Below are 24,771 nucleotides of genomic sequence, written 5' to 3'. Positions count from 1 at the left end.
CTCTGTTTTGGTTCTCATTTCTCAGTTACGTACAATTGCTAGCAGAGTCCCTTGTTCTCAAAATGTGCCTGCACCCTCCCCTCCCGCTTGGCCCCAAAGCCCACCATCACCAGGTTTGTCGTCCATGGACCCCGTAGGCCCAGAAAGCACAGGAGTACAGGCTGACCCTGCTCCCAGCCATCCTCTAAACTGCTATTATTTTATTATTTAAACTTTATGATGCTTGTAGTTTGCCAGAAGCAGAAAGAGAGGATCAAAAGTGGGGCAGGGAGAAGCACTTGCCTTCCACGGAATCCCCACCAACACCACGGAAGGGCCTCCCTGACGTGCTGGGATGGCCACGCACAGTTCCACTGAATTCCCACCAGCAGAACCACGCTGGCTTCCTAGCCCTGCACCTCCTGTCCCACTTCCCAGCTGCCCACACATCACTATGTATGTTTTAATCATGTGACGTGAGCAGTATAAGAACCAGGGCCAATGAGCAGGAGTCAGGCTTTGGCCTGGATGAGAGTGAGTGAAGGAGTTTGCCCTGGTCCTGGCCGCCCCCCATCTCCCCCCCCCCACCCCGCCACCCAGAAAGCAGAGTCAGTACCTATGGGATGATGGAGAAAGAGGGCAGACAGAGTGGCTCTGGAGGGGGTGTCAACCACCATAGATCAGTAGCACCAGGTGGCTTCCACTGAGTGTCCCTGAGCTGTGGTGGAGTGAATGTGAGGTAACAGCCAAGGTCACAAGCAGCCACCAGTAGTAACACCTTCAGTGGGTTCAAACTTCAGCTCCCAGAGCAACACAGAACCCCCCAGGATGGACAGGTCAGGAGGCAACCTAAGCCCTCTGAGAACCCTAAGATCTGGAACCCATACGATCTGGAACCTTCGGGCCTGAGGCCACTGCTGTGTGCTGATTCAGACAGGACTGCCAGGGACAGAGAGCAGCCCTTGTTGGCTCTGCCAAGTAGTTCACTGCAGGGATACCAGGCAGTATACAGCATCTCTAAGAGGCTGGGGAACCAGGCTCTGAGAACAGGCCACAGGGAATTCTCAGTGGAATTTGTCCCCAGTCTCTGCATCATCTCCCCAGTATTCAAAGTTCAAAGAAACAGCTTATGGGCCACCCCCTGCCCCCACAAGACTCAAGGCTGCTGGGGAGCAAAACATCCAAACACTAGGAGACATCCAGCTTTTCTGGCATGCAAATGATTTCAGTGTGAACAAGGGGAAATGTACAGCATTTCTAAGGAAGAGATGCTTTCAATTCCTGCATTCCATCCCTCAGGAGCAGACAAGTCCCTCCCCAACCCTCTGAAGTCAAGGGCAATACCCACACAGGGGAAGCACGGAGCGTCCTGTCCCTAAGTAACAACCCAAGTTACTTAGGAATATTCACAGGACAGCAGAGAGGGCACAAATTAACACATGCAAAGCAGCCACACTTGCGCCAAAAGGGGACAGGTCAAGCCTGCCTTTGAAAAAAGTTAATCTGTAAAGAATTCCCAAAGAAAGGGAGATTTTAATCAAGTGTAGAAAGACCAGATGGGGCAGTGCTGTGGCAAGGAGAATGGCAGACCAGGTGTGGAGGGAATACAGCCAGTGCCCTACAAAGCTGAAACACACAGGCCCAAGTTCACCAGGATCCTGCTGCCTCTTTCACAGACTTAGAGCTGTGCCAACACGGTCTTCTCAGGTAGCCTGGGACAACCTGAGGGCACTAGTCCTTTCGGCAGGTTTTGGGTCCATAAAAATTTCTTAAGGAAACAACCCAAGTGTCCACTGACTAATGGATAAACAAAATGTGTGACATATATATACAGTTATTCAGCGTTAAAAAGGAAGGAAATCCTAACCCATGCTGTAACACAGGGTGTCAAACTCATTTTCACCCGGGGCCACATCAGCCTGTGGTTGCCTTCAAAGGGCTGCATGTAATTGTAGGACTGTGTAAATGTAACCCCTCCTTGACTAGGGGTAAGGAGCCCGGCATTGCTGCCGGGTAGGAACGAGGGGCCGGGCCGGATAAAACAAGGTGGAGGGTGGGATTTGGCCCGTGGGCCTTGTGTTTGCCACCTGTGCTGTAACGTGTATGAAACTTGCGGACCTCATGCTAAGTGTAAAAAGCCAGCCATAAAAGGACGAATACTATATGAATCCACTTATATGAAGCAGTTAGACTAGTCAACGCCATGGAGACAGAAAACAGAACGGCGGTTACCAGGAGCCACAGGAAGGAAAATGGGGAGCTAGAGTTTGACGGGGAGAGCTTCAGTTTTTACGAGGAAGAGAGTCGGGACGGATGACAGTGATGGCTGCACAAGAGATAAAATACAATTAATGCCACTGAGTCTCAGATCATAAAATGGTTAAGATGATAGGTTTCAGATATATTTTATTCACAATGAAAAATACTGCTGCACAACTATGTATCTACCTGGTCAGAAACTTCGGAACAAACAGCTTTGGGTGTGTGCAGCCATCCTGTGGCCAGAAGCTATCTCACCTTCACGTTCTCTTGTATCTCCATCAAAGCTTTATCACAAAGAACACTTGTTAATATATATTATCGAAGCATACAAAACAAGTGCAGGACGTGGGGCTGGAAAAGCAATCTGCCCAAAGGAGCAGCCAGGCCTGCTCCCTGACCCCAGTCCCTCGGCTCACCCGTGCCCCTGTGGCTTAGCGCTGGAGGAGTGGCAGGGGTGGGGGCCCCTCATGGGGCAGCCTCAACCACATCCATCAACGCAGGAAAACCACTCCCAGCACGCTCTCCGGTTGAGATGAGAATGTACCTAGTCAAGTCTCTGTGGCTCATGAGGGACCCCGGGACCCAGAAGATGCTCTCAAACGAACGGGAGGTGAGGGGTGGAAAAGGCAGGGGAGACGGGGCTTATCGTGGAGGAAGAAGAGACATCAAGGGGAGGGGAAGCCCGGGAAGAGCCAGAGAGAACACAGCTGGAAGAACGAGAGGTAGATGTAATTAAAACCGCACATCTCATCTCACTGCTCGGGGCTACACCAGCCAGCCTGGCTATCACTCTTCATCAGCATTCCTGGCTTTCTTTTTCCTCGGTTGGGTACAGCCAAAACTGATATCTGGTTTCATTTCATCCTTATCAACAGTTAGCTGACAGCAAAAGATTAAATGGCCAGAATGAGATCTTCCCACAACTGAATGGGGAATGAAATTTCCAACCTGCTGGAACATCGGGAGCTGTGGAAGCCACAACATCAAACAAGAACTAAAAACCCACTGGGGTCCTCCTCTAAAAGAGAGGCCTGACGACGCTCAAAGGAGACGACAAGATGGCCATTTACGCAGTTTCTTTTTATTCGAATATGCTCAATAATATGAATTCTTACATTCCCAAGAACCATGAAATTTTTAAAAACCATTTCACAAATACTTGTACGGTTTTGTGGACTGTGTTACATAATTCTACGGAGAACACTAAAACAGATACATTTATTGTATTACAAGTCCACCGAAATTCCATTGAACTTGTTTGGAACCATCGTGCCTCCATTCACATTACCCAAATGTGTCTCGTTCCCGTCCTCAACAAGATGCCAACCCAGGGTCTAGTCAAAGGCTGAGTTCCAATGTGGCCGCTAAGAACCCACCCACTCTGACAGTGTTACAATAGTAAAGGCACAGCCTCCCATGGGTACTTGTTTAACCCCAAGCCCCAAACAAGACTCAATGATAAATACCTCTTTGTTAGTTTGTCCAACACACATAAGAAAAGGCAGCAGTGGGCACCATCTGGCCAGAACTGGTCCTCAGCCTGACTGCGTTCACTCCAGCCATAGCACTGCAGGCTGGAATTAGGCTTTTAGCCTCAATTGCGCAATACTAGGCTGGTCCATGAAAGGGGTTCCAAGGAAAAGGACAGCCAGGGCCTGGGACCAGCAGCAGCAGCAGCAGCATTTCCAGCAATAAAGACAGGGCCTCTGTTCCAGGACTGCCCCTGGGTGTTTCTCTCTCTTCATGCACCCACTCTTTATTAGCCCAACTATAGAACCTAGCTGAGTTTCCTAATGAAGGTTCATGAAAGAACCTGCCCTGGGAACAAACCAGCCTCTGCCGCCATACAGCCCAGGGGTGATCTGGGACTGGTGGCCTGCACCCTCTGGGCCTCACTCTACCATCTGCAAGTTGCGGGTAGTCTAACTGATACCACCTAGGCACATGGGCTGCAGGAAACCAGCCATCATACCCTGATCCCCTGGTATGCTGAAAACCTTAAAGGTAGCATTTGATGCATCTCTGGAGGGTGGGAGGAGATAGATTTAATTAGGCTGTTCTTTACCTGTACGGACACTGCATTGCTAACTGCTGGGGAGGTACTGGCCAAATTATGTGGGAATGTGAACAAAGAAGAGGCCACACACCAAACCTGACAAGCTCTGGGTGGGGAGGCGGTCCTCTGTGGTGGCCCTTAAAAACTCAGAGACTGAAAGTAACCACAGAGGATGACCTGAACATAAAATTGCTAACTGAAAGTATCTCTTGGAGGTTAGTTATATCCTAGGTCTGTAGCTCCCTTAGCAAAGATCCGCCTCTACCTTAACTGAGCATGTCCATTGTCTTTTTGCACCCTTGGAATGTCTGAGTAAGCCCCTGTCTCTGAACCCCTCAGCACACCCCCACCGCAGCAGAAGGGGAGACCCCAGAACCCATCGCTGTTACCTTATTCCCCCAATACCATCACTATCTGCTGTGAATGTAAATGGCTAACTACCCTATACCCAACAGTGCAAAAGACACACCTGTCTCTCCCTGTTTTACTCTTCATCCAATCCCAGAGAGTTCCCCACTTTGCTTTCTGCCACCTCCCTAATTTACCACAAATGGATTTCATGTAACCCCCCTTGCACCTCCTCCTTTATTACTAATGTATAAAATAAGCTGCAAAACCGCTATTCTCCAGAGCATTTTATCAATCTGTTGAGATTTTGCTTCTAGGCAATTGCCATCCATCAGTTTGGCTCCAATAAACTCATAGACTCTACAGATCTGGATGCTTCTCATGTTGACAGGAAGCAAAAAGCAACTGGCAGTGATTTTCGAGTAGTATATAGCACCAAGCACGGGGAAAGAAGAGTGAAGAAAGCATTTGGAAGCAAAGATGGAGAAAAGGCACGTGTTTTGGTTTTTAAACTGCTCACTAAGACATCTTGCAACTCACACACAGGACCGATGTTACTGGAGTCAGATCTGTCCAGAGCTTTGTCCCCCAGACATCGATGGAGTGAGATGCCTTGGATTCAGAAATTTAATTAAAGCTTCTCCCCTCTCCCCCTTCCTCATCTGCAGCCTCCAGAACTGAGGAAGGCTAGGAAGGCTCCTTCAGGTTATACTTAGGAAAGCAGGGGAAAAGTCTGGAGCCGCCCTTCCAGTCTGTTCCTATCAACCCAGAAGTTAAGTCTGACTTCACACATTGGGCCAACTCCCAGTTCCTAGAGATCCACTCTCTCGTAAATTCAAGTCTGGAATTCCAAAAAGCCCCAACTCCCAGCTGCTTCAAAATGAAAGCGAAACCTGTAACCCCTGATACCTGACCCTGAGACAAGTCATTTTTGAGCAAGTTTGGGGGGAGGAGTTCCTTTTCCTTTCCTTCTTTTTGTCTTGTTGGGTAGAGCTGAAATTTGATGTAACTTAGCTTCTTTCTCTCTGAGGTTTTATTTTGAATAGCTAACTTAGGACATTTTTTCCCTTGACTATAAGTCATTTTTTTTAAAACCACAAAATATTACAGTCCAATTCTGTTCTAAATTCCAAGTAGAAGAGAATTGGACAACAGAATTGGAAGAGGAAATGGCTCGGACTAGGAAAGAATGTCAACCACGGATCTGAGGCCTCCGGTCAACCTGCCCTCTCCACACTGGGCATCAGAATCCTTAGAATTGCGCCCCCCCCCCCCCCCCCGCAAGCGAAGACTAGGTGTGTGTGAGGACCACCTGGAGGGGAGACTGGAGGAGAGCCATACCTGCTGTAGGCTAGGTAGGTCTGGGGGGTCACATACAGTTGGCCCCAATCCTGGCCTCCGTCACCTGCTATGGGCCTGGCGGGGCTGGGCACTCTTATTTCATTTCACCTGCCACCTGCCCTCTCATGCTGAAGTGGCACACAGTGGCTGGTCACCTGTTGGGTCCCTTCTCCTTCCCACAAATATACAAAAACACGCATAGCTCCCTTTCCTATTTCATCAGCTATGAGTGACGCTAATTTCAGTACTTAGAGAACCAGTCCCTGTTGCAGTGATGCGGGTGCTTCAGAGCTCCTGGCATGGAGCAGCACGACAGTGCCCACCCTTTGCCCCTCCTGCTCGTCTCCCTAGCAAGTCCTCCAGGCTGCCCTCCATCCAATCACTGCCCCCTGCAACCTTGACCTCCCTTCTCTGAGCTCCCACCACTCCCCATTCTAATTACAAATCATCACCAGGGTTTGCATCACCGAGCCTCTGGGGTGACGGCTGTATGTTAATGGGTGGTATTCAGGCCTCTGTTTCTACCAAAACATTAGGAGCAAACATGGGTAGGAATTTACTTATAAAGTAAGAGGCTTCACTCCACGAGTCACACAAATATAGATGCTAACTGCTCACGGTGCTGATGTCTAGATTTTGTACGTTTGGGGGCCATGTCCCTGCCAGTAACATATAATTCAAGATGTATTTGAGACTGCCTTTCCAAAAGCACGCACAAGACTAGCAGACATAACTTAAATGACATGTCCCTGCACACCCACAATAAAAAAAAAGGCTGAAAAACCTTTGTAAAATGATTGTTGACTACTGATTTAAAAGCTGGTCTGCCCCATTATATGGATGAAAATGTTGGACACCGAGTAAGCAGAACAAACACTGTCCACATCCCTAGCATTTCCAGGTCTCCACATACCCTGGATTCCCAGCTTACGTGACCAGCACAGCAACCAGGGGACAGGCGGGCAGAGGGGAGTATGCTATCGGGAGCAGATCAGCACAGTCTCCAGTGGGCAGCTCCGAGCAGGAGGGGCACAGAGGCATCGCCATGGGTCCACGTGGGCTACGGCACCAGCTGCACCTGCCACAGCGCTCTGGAGGGCGATCAATGACAGTCGCCTTCTGCCCAGTTCTGCTCTTCTCTCCTTCCCTTCAGTTGTTTGATCCTAGTAAAGAGTCTGCATTCTGAACTCCTTCTTAGGGTCTGCTCTTAGAGCCTTGCCAGTCATTAAAAAAATAAAACAAAACAAAACAGAATCTGATACACATGACCCTAAATTCCAGACACCAGCCCCGCTGGATGAGTTCACAACACAGGCAGCAGGAAAACCACTCGCTGGGAAAAGGACGGAAGGCGCGTGCACTGTCTGTGGTGAGAATGGGATGAGAACGAAAACAATCAACGCTGGGAGCCAGCCCACAGTTCCCACCTTTTCAGGCCGCAGCCTGAGTGAGGGTGCAGGCTCTGCAGGTGTAAGACGTTGTACATGACAGACAACAACATCCTGAATTTGCAAGATTAATAAGTTAATAAAAACCAATGTCAACCCATCGTTTTAACGAACTAAAATTGTGAGGATGCTAAAGAAAAGCCACGGATACTCTTTTTTATTTCTAACGTTTATTTTTCTGTCAGCTCCAAAGATTACCTGCCAAATATGGCATCTAGCCAGCTGACTGTTACAAGTGTGGTTTTAAATGAGCCAAACTATTTAAGAGATATAATTGTTCAGTTTTACAATTAAGTTTCTTGTTAAAAGATCAAAAACTAATAAAAGGGACTTGTAGCTTTTGAATCCATGCAGTTCTCTAAAAATCAACCACACAATTTATGAAATCAAAGAATTAGTTCAGTTTAAGAACAAAAAAATCTCATATCCCCTTTACAGTAGAAATACCACAAAATAGCTTCACATCAAATCAATAATTTTATAGAAAAACATTCTCAAGTATAAGTTTAAATTTTAAAAACCCATTATTAATGTTTTAGGTAGTAAAAGAATAAATGCTATAGATTAACTGAAAATAGAAAACTTATTTAAACCAAACAGTCAGTTAGTAGAATGGAGTTTCTAGAAGAAAATTTCACATAAAATGCTTTAATTCCTATTTCTTATAAATGTACTTGGAAAAAGGTCAATATAACTTTATAACATCATTAAGCAAACTTATTGTCATGCCTGTATTATTGAATGTACTGCCAACTAAACATAATTTTTATGATAGTCTGTCTCTTATTAAAATTAAAGAATTACTTGCTCTAAGGCAAATGTCAGATTTTCTCCTCTGGAACAATAATCACAACTTTGATTGCTCTCAGACAAGCACATAGCAAGCAAAATATAAAGCTCAAATGAATCCTCACATTCAAGTATTTAACTTTTAAGAAAACTTAATATCAGCAATTATTTAAAAGAAAAAAAAACCTCTTACCTGGGTACATTTTCCAATAAAACAATTAATACTTAGGTTTCAATAAGTCTTCTCATGACCCTGTTAAGGTCTTTTTCATTGATTTTTCTTTTAAGTTTCAAAAAAAGCAAGATACACAATATCAAATGTAGAATCAGCTACTTAAAATTGCTCATAAATTAGTTTCTGTTTTGGGATGATGGAAGAGTTCTGGAAATGAACATTGGTGACAGCTGTGTAACAATGTGAATGCACTTAAACTCACTGAATTATGTGCTTACTGAAACATGGTTATAATTGCAAAATTTGTTATAAATATTTTGCCCCAATAAAAAATTGCCCATAAATCAACTCATTGTATATTCATTCAAGAAATCAACACACCTTTATAATGTTATAAATTATCTATTTATCTATTATGTAGCATTTTCAGTCGCCCACATAACTTTAAAACAAATTTAAAACATCGAAAAGCAATACATATAACCTATTTCATAATTTAAGCAATGAAACTTTGAGGGGAAGCCACATATTCCTATTAAATGAGATGTAGGTAACCAGCCATCTATCCCTCTGTTCACATCCCCCTAGGCCCGCCCTCATTCCCGTGGCCCCTTCTCCTCAGGCCCTGCATCCTCTCCCATTAGGCTGCGTAGTGGGTCCAGCCTTCAAGTTTCCTCACTCTGGAACCATCCCCCAACTTGCCCCTGGCCCCCTCAAGACCTGGCTCCTGGCACCTTCCCACGGAAGCGGGCCTTTACCCTCTCTCCCACCCTAACACTTCTCCTGACCCTCCTTCCTATCTCATTTTTGTCCACATCACTGCTAACACCTAGTGTGCTGTGTGCTTATTTCTTTTCTATCATCCACCACTAAAATGCAGTCTCCAGGAGAGAGCCAGGATGTTCACGCATCTTGCTCCCCACAGACTCCCCCGTGCATCCAAATGGTGCTCAAGAAATATTTGATGAACATGTTGAGCACCCAGTATGTACTAAATACATCCAAAAGCTTTTCTTTACAAGGATCTCGCCAGGTTTACCCCTGTACACATTCTTCAGCGCCAAGAGGTTGTGTATTTTATTCCTGCGTTACACAGGAGAGGAGGTGACATGAGTTAAGGAACATGGGAAATGAGGGCTGAAAGCAACTCCCACCACCCACGACAGTCACTCCAGCTTTCTCTGTGCGCATGCGGCTTTCAGATTTATATCAAGGTTGGTTATCACTGGGGAAAAATGCATGCCTATACTTCACAGTATCTATCCTAATGGTTTGTCTATATTTATCAAAACAACTGCTTTCCAACACTTTCTTTTATAAAGGGAATTTAAATTATGCCACATGCATAGAATTTACATTCAGATATTTTATCAGGTATTTTATATGAAATGACAAATAAGTCTAGGTCTGATTTACTCTAAAATGGCATATCTTTAAACCAATGAGCATTCCTGGGTTTCATGACTATACTAGTGTTTTAGTGGACCATGGCTGAGACCTCCTTGAAAAATCACACAAAAATCCAGATGCCATTCTAACACAGAACTTCGTTGCCCCTAATCCTTTGCTGAAAATAGGTTGGAGGAAATCCTCTTTTCTCTGAGGCGGGGAGCTTATGTAATGCCCAGGCAGCGGCAGCTCCTTCCCAGGCAGCCAGGAGGTCTCTCAGAAGAGAACGGCGCAGCAGGCAAGCTGCCTCTGTGCCTGGGACAGGTGTGCAGGGGGGCTGTGGGGCAGGGGGGCTGTGGGGCGGGGGGGCCGGGGGGGGGAGAGGACACCAACACACCAGTCTCAGACTCACATCTCCCAAAGTATGCACTTGAGAACTTCAGCAAATGGATCTCTCAACTTCAGGATTTCTTTTGCACAGACAGTTCAGAGAGGACCATGTGGTGAGACGGGCGAGCTGCACTGGGTCCTGCAGCTTTAAATTCCGTCACGAACACTCATGGTTTCCATTTAAGGCTAGAACCGCTCAGCCTTGCACTTGTAGGCAAAATGAGTGAAAAGCATCCAGAACCCTTCCAACAATCATAAGAGGCCCTGTTCCTGATCAAAGATGATAATGCTTTAGGATCATTCTGATATATGCTTATGACAGCGTAAGCAAATATTTCACGAAAGATAATGAAGCTGTGATCACACATGTTACAAACAAAAAACAAAACCCGGACATGAAGAGGTAGACAGCAGGTGGTTTGGGAACTTACAGATTGCCATGCACACACATGAGTTACAGAAGTTCAGGTTACAGAGTGCTGATACAGCATATGTTGGTCCCACTCACCACGGATCATCGCAGAGATCAGCAGCATGTCCCTATTGTTTAACTAGTATTCAAGCTCTACTTCCAACTATCACTTTCTAATTCTGACAAAGGTAAAATGTCATCCTGTACAAAGGCAGGTCAATAGAACGAAGTCCCTAAAATGCAATTCCATTTACTAGGAGAACTGGATTGGCGGCGGCAGCCTCCTCCTGTAATGAGCAAATGTGTCCAACCAGTTATGTGGCATATAGTGTGACATCTGTCCTGTCAACAGCCAGACACAGTGGATTTGGATTATAATACAAAACCCCAAACACTACACTATACGGCCCTTTAAAATACCAACCACCATTCTCCTCCCAACTCATTGCAGTGGGGGAAAGAGATGCATCAAAAAGAAAAGAAAAAGATACAAATACACAGAACCTTAGACCCGATCAAATCTTGGAAGCTGTGCTCTATTATATCTAATACTGGTCCAATCACCTAAACCTGTTTCACAATTAAAAAACAACCCTTTCCCACTAAATATCTCATTCTGCTTTTGTCTTTCCAGATTTCATGGAACATCTGTTTCTGTATTTATTAGATAAAACAGGAAGCAAGTAATGTGCTTTTCCCAACTGTCCACTTTGATCACTGCCCGCCTGTTTGAATATTCACGATCTAAACAGTGCCTACTTTAACAGGATACTGCTGTGGACTGAACTGGGCTCCCTCAAAATTCTTATGCTGAAGTCTTAATCCTCAGTATGACTGAATTTAGAGAGAGGCATTTTAGCAGGTAATTAAGATTAAATAGCATCATAATGGAGGGGTCCTAATCTGACAGATCTCTCAATCTCTCTCTCTCCCTCCTTCCCTCCCTCCCTCCCTCTCTGTGCACACAGGCACCTCGAAGCAGATGATGGTGATGAACCCTAATGTCTCTGTATTTCACACCTGAAGCCTCCAAAGAATGCCCTTATCTATTCTTGAGTTCACTACTGAACTACCATTTCACTACTGGTCCATTAACTTCTGCCTCCACATCCTTCTGAAAGGATTATGGCGACGTACAGGCAGACCGCTCCCCTCAGCAGTTGCCTAAATCTGATCTCAAGGGCAAAAGCGGGTCCACCCAGGTACACCTGGGAATAAATCCACCAACAAACTAAAAGAGGGAGGAACTTTAATGAAGTGATCACCCTAGTGAACTGTGAGTGAGAAAGGGCACTCTCAATTAGTACACTAGGACAGCAACTAAACCGGGGCTGAGCTAGCCAAACTGTGCGCATGAGCACCGGGAGCCATAGACAAACCCTTCACAGCAGGGGTCCCCCACTCCTGCGGCAGACACAGACCAGGACAGGCCTGGGCTTGTCAAGAACAGGGCCACACAGCAGGAGGTGAGCTTGAATGTAACGCGCTTCAGTCATCCCGAAACCATCCCCCAACCTGGTCCGTGAAAAAATTGTCTTCCACAAAACCAATCCCTGACACCAAAAAGGCTGTGGACCGCTGCTTCGCAGGATGCATAGCCCAGTGGACACCAGCAGAGTTAGTTTGACAAAAGGTCTGCCTGTGTCTGCTATGTAGAGATCAGCTTTCTCGCACAGAATGAACACAGCGCTCCTTCACAGGGCTGATGTGCAGATACAGCGAGAGATTATGACTACAGCTCTTGGCAAGGACCCAGCACATCAGACACCAATGAGTGACAGCTCCCTTTGTCCTCTGAAAAGGCACCAAGATGTCCCAGGCTGCTTTAGGGAGGCACCTGTCAGCACAGTCATCGGGTCCCCTTCACAGCAGCCCTTTTCTCTACGCCCTTTTTGGAAGCATGAAGAGAGGGGACAAGTAGAACAACGATGGAGCCGTATTTTCCAAGCTAACACACTCCCACCTCTGTTGAACTCTTAATTTACTGGCCTTTGGCCACAGTCTCTTTCACAAGTAACAAACCTTCTCTTGAAATTCTTGTCTTCTAAACCAGGAGAAACGACCTTATCTTCATTCCCTTTCTGAGTCAAAAAATATTACCTTTGTCATATGAGATACACAAGAAACTGACAGCCCTTTCCTGAGTTATTTTTACAGCCCCTTGCAATGTACAAAATATCTTCACGTACATGAGTTCATTTGGTCCTCAAGACCCAGACAAGCAGAGACAACAAATGCCATTAGTGTCATTTTACAGTTGTCTCTGGGGGTTAAGTGAATTGCCAGGAGCAGGGCTGGATTAGAGGCAGGACTGCCATCCAAAAGGCTGCTGGCACCTGAACCTAGGAGATCATTGCTGGCATGAATCTCAAACAAGGCGCTGGTTAACTTTGGCCTCTACCAATTACATAATCCGTGAACATTTTGAAACAGGTGATGCCCACAATACAGCAGAAGTAAAATGAATAGAAGTTGAAACACTTCTTGCCAGTGGCAGCCTAACTTTGTCAAAGTTTTTTACATGCAAAACAGATTGCAAATATCTCAATGGACCACCAACCATGAGTACAGCCAGCTAATGGAAATTTCGATATTAAGTAATGCATGGCATACTGCTGTCTCCCAGGAAAAAGTGATTTCTTCTATTGTCTAAATTGTAAACCCTTTAATATGCCTCCCAAGAAGTGTTGATGCTGCAACCCATAAAAAATAAAATTAAAACCAAAGAGAAAGGGGAAACACTGTTGACAGAAAATCAGGAGGGCTTGGAGGTGGCTCCTTAAGCACATTCAAAGAATTTAAAAATATATCCACCTAAATTAAATTAGCTCTCTCCTTAGAGGATGACTAACTCAGTTGAGTTATTTGTGACCAAAAAAAGGAAAGGCAATTGCAAATAAGTATAAATATGTTACTAACAAATTCCTTATTAGGAACATGTTGCAATAAAAAAGAAGTATATCATTTTTATTTGTAGAAAATGAATTTCCTCCCACTCCACTTAAAAAGGTGAAATAGCCCTGGCCAAGGAGCTTAGTCGGTTGGAGCATCATCCCATACACCAAAAGGTAGTGGTCTGATTCCTAGTCAGGACATGTATGGGGGGGCAACCAATTGATACTTCTCTCTCTCCCTTTCTCCCCCAAATCAATAAACATATCATCAGGTGAGGATTAAAAAAAACGTGCAAAGAAAAAAAACTATTTAAGGATAGGTCTGCAGAGGTAACTACTGATTAACTTGCCCACAGTGCTCATGTGTTTGGGTTTGGCCTTCACCCAGGTTACAAAGGCGACAGGTGACAGAGGAAACCTAAAATCCTCTTTTGAGTCTCACTCTAATGCTTTGGTTTTTTCCTGTCCTAGCATGCCAGCACGTGCAAGCCAAAACAGCCTACTCTGAACAACGCTGAAAAGAGCGTCCTTCTCAGGACATGTACTAGAGGAAACAGAGACCTCCTCCATCCATGTGGACCAGAGCCATGGACACCTAAGACAAGCAAGCACACCAAGGGATGGAAGCAGATAAAGCACACTGAGAAACTTGCAAAACAATGTGAACAGTTTGCACTGGGCTCCTCAAGTGCCCACCCAGACGGGGAGGGCCTGCATGCTTCCTGGAAGAGTTAAGAGGTCATGAGCAGCTCAGGTGCAGTGACGGAGGCGGCCAGAGGACAGGGCTGAGTTCTCTGAATGGCTGCTCGCTCCAGGGGCCGTGGTCATGGGGAAGCCATCCAGTGCAGCATTGCCACATCACGCCATTTTTTAAAAAGTGGGGAAATTTCTGTTACTCATCCATACTTAAACGCTGACAAGAAATACAAACATTTTGAAGCCGCTGAGTGGGCCAACACCGTCACACGAGAGGGCTGGTTCCCTGTGTTCTCGGACAAGGGTTCTTAGCCTTAACCGAGGCAGCCACTCCTCTGAGAAGCTAACAGAAACTGGGAATCCCTGCCCAGAAACCAAGAAGTATATGAGCAGAAAGTTCTACACACAGTGTCAAGGGAGCTTGGGTCCCATCAGGGGCCAGAAAAAAGCACTTGCTCTTGACCAAGCTCCAGAACAGGGGCACTGCTTCTGGTCTCTCCTTTCCAGGCCCTTGTGGTCCAAGGAACAGGGGAAAGAGAAGAGGACACAAGTCCCAGGGACCCCTGTTATGAGGGGTCAGCCCACAGTCCAGACAGAGCACTGTCTCCAAACACGGGGATGCAGTGCACATGGAAGCCACGCACCTAGTCAGGTTGACCCATTAGCAGTGCAGGGACCCTGAGCTGAGACCCTGGGGACTTAATTTCCTCCACCTTACTGTCTGTTAAGTGAGGGGTTGAGCCAGAGACCTTCCCAGTCCATTTCCGAATGTTTACAACTCTATGAAATGTACCAAGGAAAGAGAGTCCAAAAGTTTGAAGTGACAGTAAAATGATTTTCAAAACGGTCAATGATCACTCAAGTCCGTAGAAGTACCACAGAATTTCCTTCAGAAGCACCAAGGTTCTTATTAACAGCAAGGATAATAAGTGTAATCACTCACTGAGCAGATGCAGGTGGAGAGCCAGCTATACCCTGCACTGGGATTGTCCCAGGCATAGTGGGGAGAAGCTGAGATCCAGAAAGCAATGTGGGATCATGGACATGGAGAAGGTATCTGGGGTCTCTCCTGGTGGAGGTGTTGATGGAGAAGGGACAGGGGTGACCTGAAAAGGGACCTCGGCAATGAGAAAAGGCCCCAAGGCTGCTAATGCTACTGCATGGCTTTTCTCTCTGCCTGGGATGCACCTTCCAGGCACCAAGAAGCTGGCCGCTCACCCCTTCAAGCCACTGTTCAGTGAGGTATCTATAAAGCCTCAACTTACACTCCCCCATTGTACTCTCGTGTTTCCAGCACATACACCTTGCAGGACCCTTTAACACTTGTTTATGTGATTTGTTTCCTTCCTGGCATGCCCTAATCTGAAGGTGAGTGCCACAAGGACAAGGATTTGGGTGTCTTCTTCCTGTTCGGCTCACACTCACTAAATGTATGCTATATTTAAGTACACTGAGTGTTTCCTGAGGTCCAGCATGAGGGCAGAAAGGTGACAACTGGAGAGGGCCACCTGGGAGGTGAGGGAGATGGTGATGAGAGTGCCCCTCTGGAGCGAGATAAAGATGCGCCAGCCGCGTTCCAGAAGTGCGCTGTCTGGGTCAGACAGATGGTGATGGGAGGAAATCTGACTCCGGGAGGTAGACCCACAATGCAACACACAGATGATTTTCATATGGAACTGTACACCTGAAACCTGTATAATCCAATGTCACCCCAGTAAATTTCATTGAAAAAATTTTTTAAAGAACTACATAAATGAGTGAATATTATAACCATCTTTTAAGAAAAAGAAAGAAATTTAGCTGTGAAGGGAACAGAAGAGGGGGTGACATCAGGAGAGGGACATGGGGTTGAGAAAGTTGATATTTGAAAAAAAGGATATTGGAGGCAAAAAAGGTGATGGAAGCCATGATCACATGTGCCAGGGACTGATGACATCACCCTAAAGAAGGAGACATTGGTGATTCAGGAAGAAGAGGAACGGGGGTGTGGAGGGACAGGGGGTGGTGGCCCGGAGTAAAGCTACAGGACAGGCCTTTATTAGACTGAGGTCCCTGCCCTACAGCAGGAGGGAGGCCAGAGCAGAAAAAGGGAAGAGCTGGTGGAGGAAGTGGGATGGGGCGGGGGTCCTGTGTGACCACTGCTCTTCTCTCCATGAAGTGCAAGGCCAGGTCACCCACTGCCCACAGGAGAAGGGGTGCAGGAGGTCTGACAGAGCGAGACTGTGGGGCTGCTGAGCAGCACTAAATCCCCTTTCAGACTCCATGTCCCTTGACTGAGCACCTGGCTACGCAAACACAGCCCCCACTCAATTCCTCCAGTTCCCACCCCCCTGCCGGGGGGAGGCCCATTAAGTACCTCCACTTCTAAATGAAACCAAGCGTGAAGAACTCAGCCAGCTTCACACCGTGGCTGAGGCAGGATCTGAACCAGAGCCCAGGTGGCTCTTATGCTGAGCTTTGACCTCCACAGTCTATTTTGTTTTTCTCAGATACCAACAACCGAATGAAAGCAAAAACAGTCCCTATTCAATCTTGTCAAATTTCTAGTGCTGTAAAAATTGCTTTTCATTGATTTTCATGACAAATAAATAGCACTTTTGCCTACATTTAAGTTGGTTAAAAAAGCATGTATAAGTCTGGGACTCGGAGATCTAACCACATCTTAACTCTGTTTCTATTGGAACAGACAGTCCAAGCACCAAGGAACAATTAGTGTTGGGTTTCAGAATCCAGCACATCTATCAACAAAGGGTTTCCTGTGCAGTTAAGCAGCTAGGTGTGTTTGCCAGTGGATTCGGTGCAGTTTTACCCAACCATAGGCTGAGGACAGTGTTCTCATCCCTAGAAATTTAACCCAATGATATAGATTCCTTTTCTCCTATGTTATTAAATTTACCCTCTGGCATTAAATAAAAGCATCTCAAGGTCACTTGTTTCTAATAAGCAGATATTAAATAGGGTTTGAAAGAACAATAGAAGAAAGCTAACTTAATAGCTGCAAACATCAAGGTTAAATTGCACGTCTAGGCAGATGATTTAAAATGTCCAGTTAAAAGAAGTATTCCAAGTCATGAAATCCAAAGACCTACAGGCAAGATTGCTTTATCCAGCAAAACTTTCATTTAGAATGGAAGGACAGATAAAGTGCTTCTCAGATAAGGTCAAGTTCAAGGAGTTCATCATCACCAAGCCCTTATTATATGAAATGCTAAAGGGACTTATATAAGAAAAAGAAGATGAAAAATATGAACAGTGAAAGGACAGCAAACTCACAGTTATTAACAACCACACCTAAAACAAAAGCAAACCAAGAGGACAGCTAGATCAGGAGTGGAACCATAGAAATGAAGAACACATGGAGGGTTAGCAACAGGGGAGTGGGAGGAGGAGAAGGGGGGAGAAGGTACAGAAAATAGCATAGACAGTAGGTAGAAAATAGATAGGGGGAGGGCGAGAATAGTGGGGGAAATATAGAATCTAAAGAACTTGAGACACGTGGTTATAAACTAAGGGGGAGAGAATGGTGGGGGAGGAAGTGTACAGGTAGAGGGGAATGAAGGGGGAATAGAACAACTGTAATGGTATAATCAATAAAATATATATATTAAAAAAATAAAATAAAACACATGAGACCTGCAAACAGGCGCTGGGCTTGGTAGACTCCTGTGTAAACACTTGACAAGGCTGTACTGCAGCCTTGCTTCATACTACCAGAGCCTGACCAACTACAGTCTTGGATAATATGCCTAAGGGTCACCTATTTCAAACACCTGAAGGCCTGGGTGGTTAAAAGGCTTAACTTTGTGGTCCTGTGGTGTAGACTCCAGAAGCTGGGCCGGACTGGGAAAGACAACAGCAAAATTACACAGCTTTTGAAGTTTTTAAATTAAACAGGACTTGTGTCCAACCTGCGGCCCACAGGCCACATGCAGCCCCAGATGGCTATGAACGTGGCCCAACACAAAGTCGTAAATTTACTTAAAAGATTATGNTAAGGGTCACCTATTTCAAACACCTGAAGGCCTGGGTGGTTAAAAGGCTTAACTTTGTGGTCCTGTGGTGTAGACTCCAGAAGCTGGGCCGGACTGGGAAAGACAACAGCAAAATTACACAGCTTTTGAAGTTTTTAAATTTAACAGGACTTGTGTCCAACCTGCGGCCCATAGGCCACATGCAGCCCCAGATGGCTATGAACGTGGCCCAACACAAAGTCGTAAATTTACTTAAAAGATTATGAGACTTTTTTTTGTGATTAAGTGTTGAAATGTATTTAATGTGTGGCCTGAGACAACTCTTCTCCCAGTGTGGCCCAGAGATGCCAAAAGGCTGGACACCCATGTTTAAAACAAAGTGGTATAACTGAGTCAAATCAGCAAGTCTGTCTTTCAGAACAGGAAACCTCACAGGTGAACAGTGATGTTCCCATCACAAACTTTTCGGTGATTAAAAAAATAAATAAATAAACGCAGGCACAAGTGCCTGGACAAAAATGGTTGAACTTTTTAGAAGGTTTAAAGCACTCTAACATAGCCATGCCTAAGGTTTTCCAGGGACCAGTGTTTTTTCTCTTAAGAAAATCCTAATGTAACAAGCTGTTTCAAAAGTAAATACCTACTGTCCTCAAGGAAAACTACCAGATTTGTTTTGTAAGTTTACTACTTTAAAATGTAAAAAAAATTCCTAGAAAGCAAAATGATAAGACGGAGTCTCGAGTGGGTAGATAAGTTGGTTAGAGCATTGTTCCAATACGCTGAGGCCGAGGGTTCAATCCCAGTCAGGGCACACGTCCGAGTCAACCAGTGAGTGCAGAGATGCGTGGAACAACAAATTCTCATTTTCTCCTTCTCTCTCCTCCTTCCCCTGCCTTTCCTCTTTCTCTCTAAAATCAGTAACTAAACAATAAAATAAAAATAAACCTTACCTTAAAAATTTGTAAGATTGAAATAAGTAGAAACTCTGATAAGCAGCAAAACAAAACTAGGAAGCAGTATCCAGGCTGAAGTATTAAAAACAAATTACAGAGACAAAGTTAAGCTGTTGACCTATAGAACCTGAGAGTCGGACCTACTAAAGTGGAAGCAGGATGAGAAGGAAGACAGGAAGTGTCCTGCCAATGAGGTTGTATGGCCATGCGTGGCCTGCAGACTTTTTGTTTGGCTTGCGGAATTTTAGCACACCTTGTTTAAACGCTGGTCAAATCCCATCTAGGCCCCACACACTGCTCAACAGCAGGATGCCCAGTGTACCCCTCCACCGTGACCTGGGGCCCTGCTGGCTGCTAATGACTGACCAACAGAACTGCTTGCTCTCTCCTTGTCAACCTTCCCAGGGACAAAATTATGTTAACAGCTAGCAGTGGTAAATTCACGGAGCAATTCCACAGAGCCAGGCACCATTCTTAGCTCCTGGCCTGTATTAACCCATTTAATCCTCAAATAAGTCTATAAAAAAGAGTACTGGTACTATTCTCAGGTGAGAAAGTGGAAAGAGAGAAAATGAAGCAACCTGCCCAGGTTACACTGTGAGTGTGCCTGTAGAATTTATAGGTAACCCATGAAGCGACACTAGTTTCTCTCTGAATTTAAACAACCTGAATCTAAGTTTCCCATTGCATACCTCCAAAAGCTTTAGCTCTCTATCCACTTGGGTAAAATTTTCTTTAAAAAACAGATCAAACTACTTCATGATACATAAGCACTGTGCCATTTATAAATACGAAAAATCTCTGAATGTCTTATATTCATCAAACGTCCAAAGAACAAATTAAGATACCCTTCGCAGTATATATTGCCTATACTGGAACAGAATTCTCGCATTTGTTTGCTGATTCTCTCTCTCTCTGGAATTAACCCAGAATAAAATACCTGCAGTAATGTTTTCTAAGGAATTCTTTATCAGTTGGCAGCCCTCATGCATCAGAAGGAGCCGAGAGTTTTCTTCATCCTGGAAATTCTGGCTATGTGAACACTCATGGGTATAGGAGGGTATGGGATTTAAGCCACTGACTCAAGTTTATAAAATAAGTCACATTTTAAAAACTGTAGGAAATACAAATATTCAACCCCAGACCTTCCCCCTGCCCCTAGCAGAAGGAAATATAATTTGGTCCTATGTATTAAAATAACCAAATTATAAGAAAACAGATCCTGACTGTTTCTGGAAAAGGACAAATCAGCTTAATAGCAAAGACAAGCGTTCAACAGCATAGACACGAATGATTTGGTATGTGAATAAGGGGAAGTAGCCAAATGGTTAGACTGCAAAAAAAATGTAGAAGGAGAAAAATACAAATAATAGTAATCATAATAATATCCAGGGACATCGCCGAAAACTCATATGCTGGGAAAGTTCATTAAAAATATTTATCACTTGGATAGGAGAGAAATATTTTTTTTCATACGTCTAATAACACAGCAAATGGGATTTTTAAAAAATGTAAATTACACTGAAATTTATATTCACATAACATAAAAGAGCTGAAGGCCTGGAGGAAGGACGTAAAAGACAGCATAAAAATTGGACATATCTGCCCCAGTTCCAGGATGAAGGAGTCACGAACCAGCAGAAAGGTCAGACGCACCAGCCCTATAACCTGGGCCAGGACAGAGGAAGCGGAATGAGGGCCCATCCACTCTTCGCCTCTCATGGAGACAAAACCGCACGGTATTTCTCACCATTCAACCTCCTCCCCCTGCTTTTTAAAAACTACCAAATGTTGGAAGAGAATTGGTATCGGCTGAAAAATATTAGTTGGGCACATTTGAAATAAAGGCTAATTAGTTGGTCCGAAGGTTGTGGGTTGTTGTCAAGCTGAAATAAAGGTTAATTCCATTCTCCCCTTTTCCATTTTCTCTTTGAGGAAGAGAAAGGCAGTGCAAAATCACTTGCCTGGGGACCCACACCTCCTGGGTGATACCATCTGAGAAAGAAGGGCCCTGCCCAGATAAAAAACTGTCTCTCACAAATCTGGTTACCGGTATCTCTGTTACTGGTTCTTCTAAAGCTTGTTACTACAGAAAAACAAAGGAGTCCTGATGTTTAGCACTCAGATCACAATATGGACTTACGGGAATAACTTGAGTCTTTCATCTGCTAAGCTTTTCCCCATCCCTTGAGTGAGAGAGAGAGAGAGAGACAGACAGACAGACAGACAGACTCCACTTAACTCCACGGCAACTCAGATCGACCTTCCTAAGGGCAGAGCCATGAAAGGTGCACACCGCTCCCAAGACTCGGGAGTCCTCCAGACAGTGAAGAGATTCAGGAGAAAAGCTGTGATTTGGCGTTCCCCTTAGATGGAAAGAAACACTTTCGTCTTCTGCCAAGGGCTCCTTCTAAAAGAAACCTCATAAATAGGAAAGGCTGCCTAAGGTAATTCCTACACCTGGAAGAAAAATAAAGTTCCCATCATAACACCTTCTTCTAGTCCCAAACCTCTGCGCGTTGGACTTCTCAAACCTGTGTGACTAACCACGGGCCGGGCTGCCAGCCGCTGGGGAATAATGGTCTTTTGTTACAGACAGTGGCAAGGAAACAACACCCTCCGGACAGTTTTCTTTCTCTTCTGCACACACATCCCCTTTTTATACCCAGTGCCAGCGGTTACTGCCGCACACTGTTTCCCCTTGGTCTGATGCAAAACGAAAAGAACTTTTCCCCTCCCAACCTTCCCCCTGATTTCACCACCTGGGCACCACCGACGGTGGATTCCCGAGGAACTTCAGAACACCCGGGTCCTCTAACCTGATTGGTTACTTTCAGAAAAAAAATATATTCCAAACTTCACTTCTGAATCCCCCAGTGGTGTGACAAACAAGCAAAATCACCGCCTTTCCTGTAGAAGTGTAACACCCCCAATCCCTTAATCCTCGGGCCGAGGTGGTGGTCGGAGGCCGAACCTGAACATCCCTCCCAGCCCTGGGCCTTGAGCTAAACCAGAGGAAGATCGTTGCGGGGATTGCTCCAACCCAGCGCGGACTCCAGGGAGAGACGCGGTGGTGGACCGAGAGCAGGTGGGGGCCGGGGAAGAGCGTGAGCGCGCGGTACCCGTCGGAAGCCCAAGGGTGCAAACTCTGCAGGTCTTTCCTTCGTCCTGCTCGTCCCCCGGGAGGCGGCAAGCACGACGAGGCCACCCAAACCCGCAGGGACCACGGCGGCATCAGCAGAATCCGGGGCTGGGGGCGGTAGCGGCCTCTGGTCCCCAGGTCTCGTCCCCGCCCGGTTCCCGGTCCTCCCGAGGGCAGCACTCACGTATCTCTGCACGAGCGTCCGCACGAGGCTGCAGTCCATGGCTCCTCCGGCCGCGCCGGCCCGCGCTCAGCGGCCCCGCGCCCGGCTCAGCGCGCCCATGGGCCCGGGCCGGAGTGTGGCCGCGCGCCCCCGCCCGGGTCACGGCCTGGGCGCGCCGGGAGGTGCGGGGGGCGGCCGCGGCCCCTCAGCGCTCATGCCCGGCCCGGCCCGCGGCGGCCGGCGCGGTGGTGGCTGCTCCGCGGTAGTGGCTTCGCGCCTGGGCTGCTGGCGGTGTGTCCGCGGGTTGGGAGCGGTACGGCCGGGGCAGATCCCGCTGCTGCTCTGCTGCTCAGCTCAGCTCCTCTGCTCTGCTCTCTTCCCCTCGCCTCCCCTCCCCTCCGCCCGCCGCACCTCTCAGCCCTGCCTCCGGCTGCCGGTCCCGGCGCGCACGTCACTAGCGCGTATGAGCATGCGCCCCGCGGCCCCCGCCCCCCCGCCCCGGCTCTGTCGCCCTAACACACTAATGCAAGCGCGTGCTTCGGTCGTTCCTCCCTCCTTCACTTTGCCCGGTCCTGCCCCCGCAGCCTGGAATAGGAGAGGAGAGGACCCTGGAACGGAGGGCAGAGGGCGAAGGCCCGCAGCTGGGAAAGACTCCCTGTTGCTTCCGACTCAGGGCGCCCTGACCCGGGGGCCAGGGCAGGGAGGACTGTGTTCCCCGCACAGGGCCCGTGTTGACTGGGACTGAGCATTCTGCCAGGAGGATCAGCGCGCGGGGACTTTGTGCCCTGCGGGAGCCCACATCAGTGAGCGCGCTGGGCCTCTCACTTCCACCTGAAACTTCAGTCTTTCTCCCAAAGGTCCAACAGTGGGAGAGAGATCATAGGGGTAGTGGAAGGGTGCTCGCGGGGCGAGAAGGTTGAGGACCCTTTAACCAGGGTCGGGGTCGCGCCCCCGTGGGAGTCCAGCTCCCACGTATCGCCTCTCCTGCTTTGCAGGTAAGAGAGGGCAGAGGTGTGCCTCAAGTGGCTGCCCAGGGTCGCGCAGCTTTTCTGCGAAGGTAAACACAAAGCCGAAACGGGATCCCTGCTCCTTTTAAAAATACAATACCTAGCCCTGGCCTTCCACCCTAGGTCTTCGGAGCTGTAACAGTCGCAGACACTTGTAATGCAGCGGGAGTGAGGGGTTGGAGTCAGCCTTAGAACCTGTTACACCAGCCGCCATCCCCAGCGGGTAGCCCTCTCCTGGTCCTGCCCGTCCAGCTCCTCTCTTCGCCCAGGCTTGGCCTGAGTCTGCCACCCGGAGGCCAAGCCCGGCCCAGCTGAGGTTGGGAGAGTTCCTGGTTTACGCGGCCACCAAGTCCTGGGGAGGGGGGCGGGGCACACACTTGGCGCAGCTAGCTCTGAACCACCGCAGGAGAACTGCTGCATCCCACAAACACTACTATGTCAATCCTAGGGAATGTTTCTGTTTTCCCAACAGCGAAACAAATGTTCTCCTTAACTATACAATCAGCCTTGAATTAATTGGTATACTTTGTTTCCAACTTCCCTTCTCCTGGTCACAAGTCATTGACATTTGTGAAACTGACAGGCACAACACACCTTTAGCAGTCTTTAAGGAGCAGTAGCAGGTTTGCAATTGAATGTGAATGTTCCCCTGACTGGCTGAGGGAGAGAAGCAGTATTGGACACTTTTTGGATTAGACACAGACTAGAAATGAGTTCTAGTGAATGCTAATAGTCACTGAACTATCTGGATTCTGAACTACTTTCTTTAGTAAAATGCTCCAATTGTTGTTCAGCTAATTCACTGATTCCCCACTTTCTATCCAAATATACTCTCTGCCTTCTCTGTCCTGCTCTGCACACGAGAGGCCTGTGGCCATCATCACTGGCTCTTTACCAAAAGGGGTGCCAGCTGCAGCCTGGAGACCAAGGAGAGCGAAAAGCAGGTGTATGTCTTCCCTCCTCTCTGACCTGGCTGCACCCTGGGCCTGGCAGTATCTGTGTGCCTCTGTGACAACTGTCCTGTTCGGCTTCCTTTTCCATTGCATCAATTCATGTCAGGCTCCAGGAACTCAGTTCTCTCCCCCATACCCCTTAAGGCCTGGCAGTGGTGGTGTCCGCCTCCCGCAGCTGCTGGCCCCTGGGTAACAGCACCCTTTGATGTGTTGTTGAANTCTTCCCTCCTCTCTGACCTGGCTGCACCCTGGGCCTGGCAGTATCTGTGTGCCTCTGTGACAACTGTCCTGTTCGGCTTCCTTTTCCATTGCATCAATTCATGTCAGGCTCCAGGAACTCAGTTCTCTCCCCCATACCCCTTAAGGCCTGGCAGTGGTGGTGTCCACCTCCTGCAGCTGCTGG

The 24,771-nt window shown here is 47.0% G+C and overlaps 1 protein-coding gene across 6 annotated transcripts in view; it reads right to left on the bottom strand.

Moving 5' to 3' along the window:
- Positions 1–22,784, bottom strand: part of ATP11A (ATPase phospholipid transporting 11A) — a 146,710-nt gene extending 123,926 nt beyond the window's left edge. For 5 of the 6 annotated variants that reach the window (XM_037042043.1, XM_037042049.1, XM_037042045.1 and 2 more), the window contains exon 1: positions 22,430–22,784. In XM_037042043.1, the coding sequence (XP_036897938.1) occupies positions 22,430–22,468 (39 nt within the window). In that variant the 5' untranslated portion in view covers positions 22,469–22,784. The remainder of the gene's footprint in view (positions 1–22,429) is intronic. The other variant, XM_037042044.1, reaches the window with a different exon arrangement.
- Between the last annotated feature and the right edge of the window lie 1,987 nt (positions 22,785–24,771).

This window comes from Sturnira hondurensis, unplaced genomic scaffold (assembly GCF_014824575.4).
Source record: "Sturnira hondurensis isolate 20B ecotype Veracruz unplaced genomic scaffold, ASM1482457v3 Scaffold0003681, whole genome shotgun sequence".
Lineage (NCBI taxonomy): Eukaryota > Metazoa > Chordata > Mammalia > Chiroptera > Phyllostomidae > Sturnira > Sturnira hondurensis.
The sequence above is the reverse complement of the archived record's forward strand: the minus strand, read 5'-3'. Positions and strand labels throughout refer to the sequence as shown.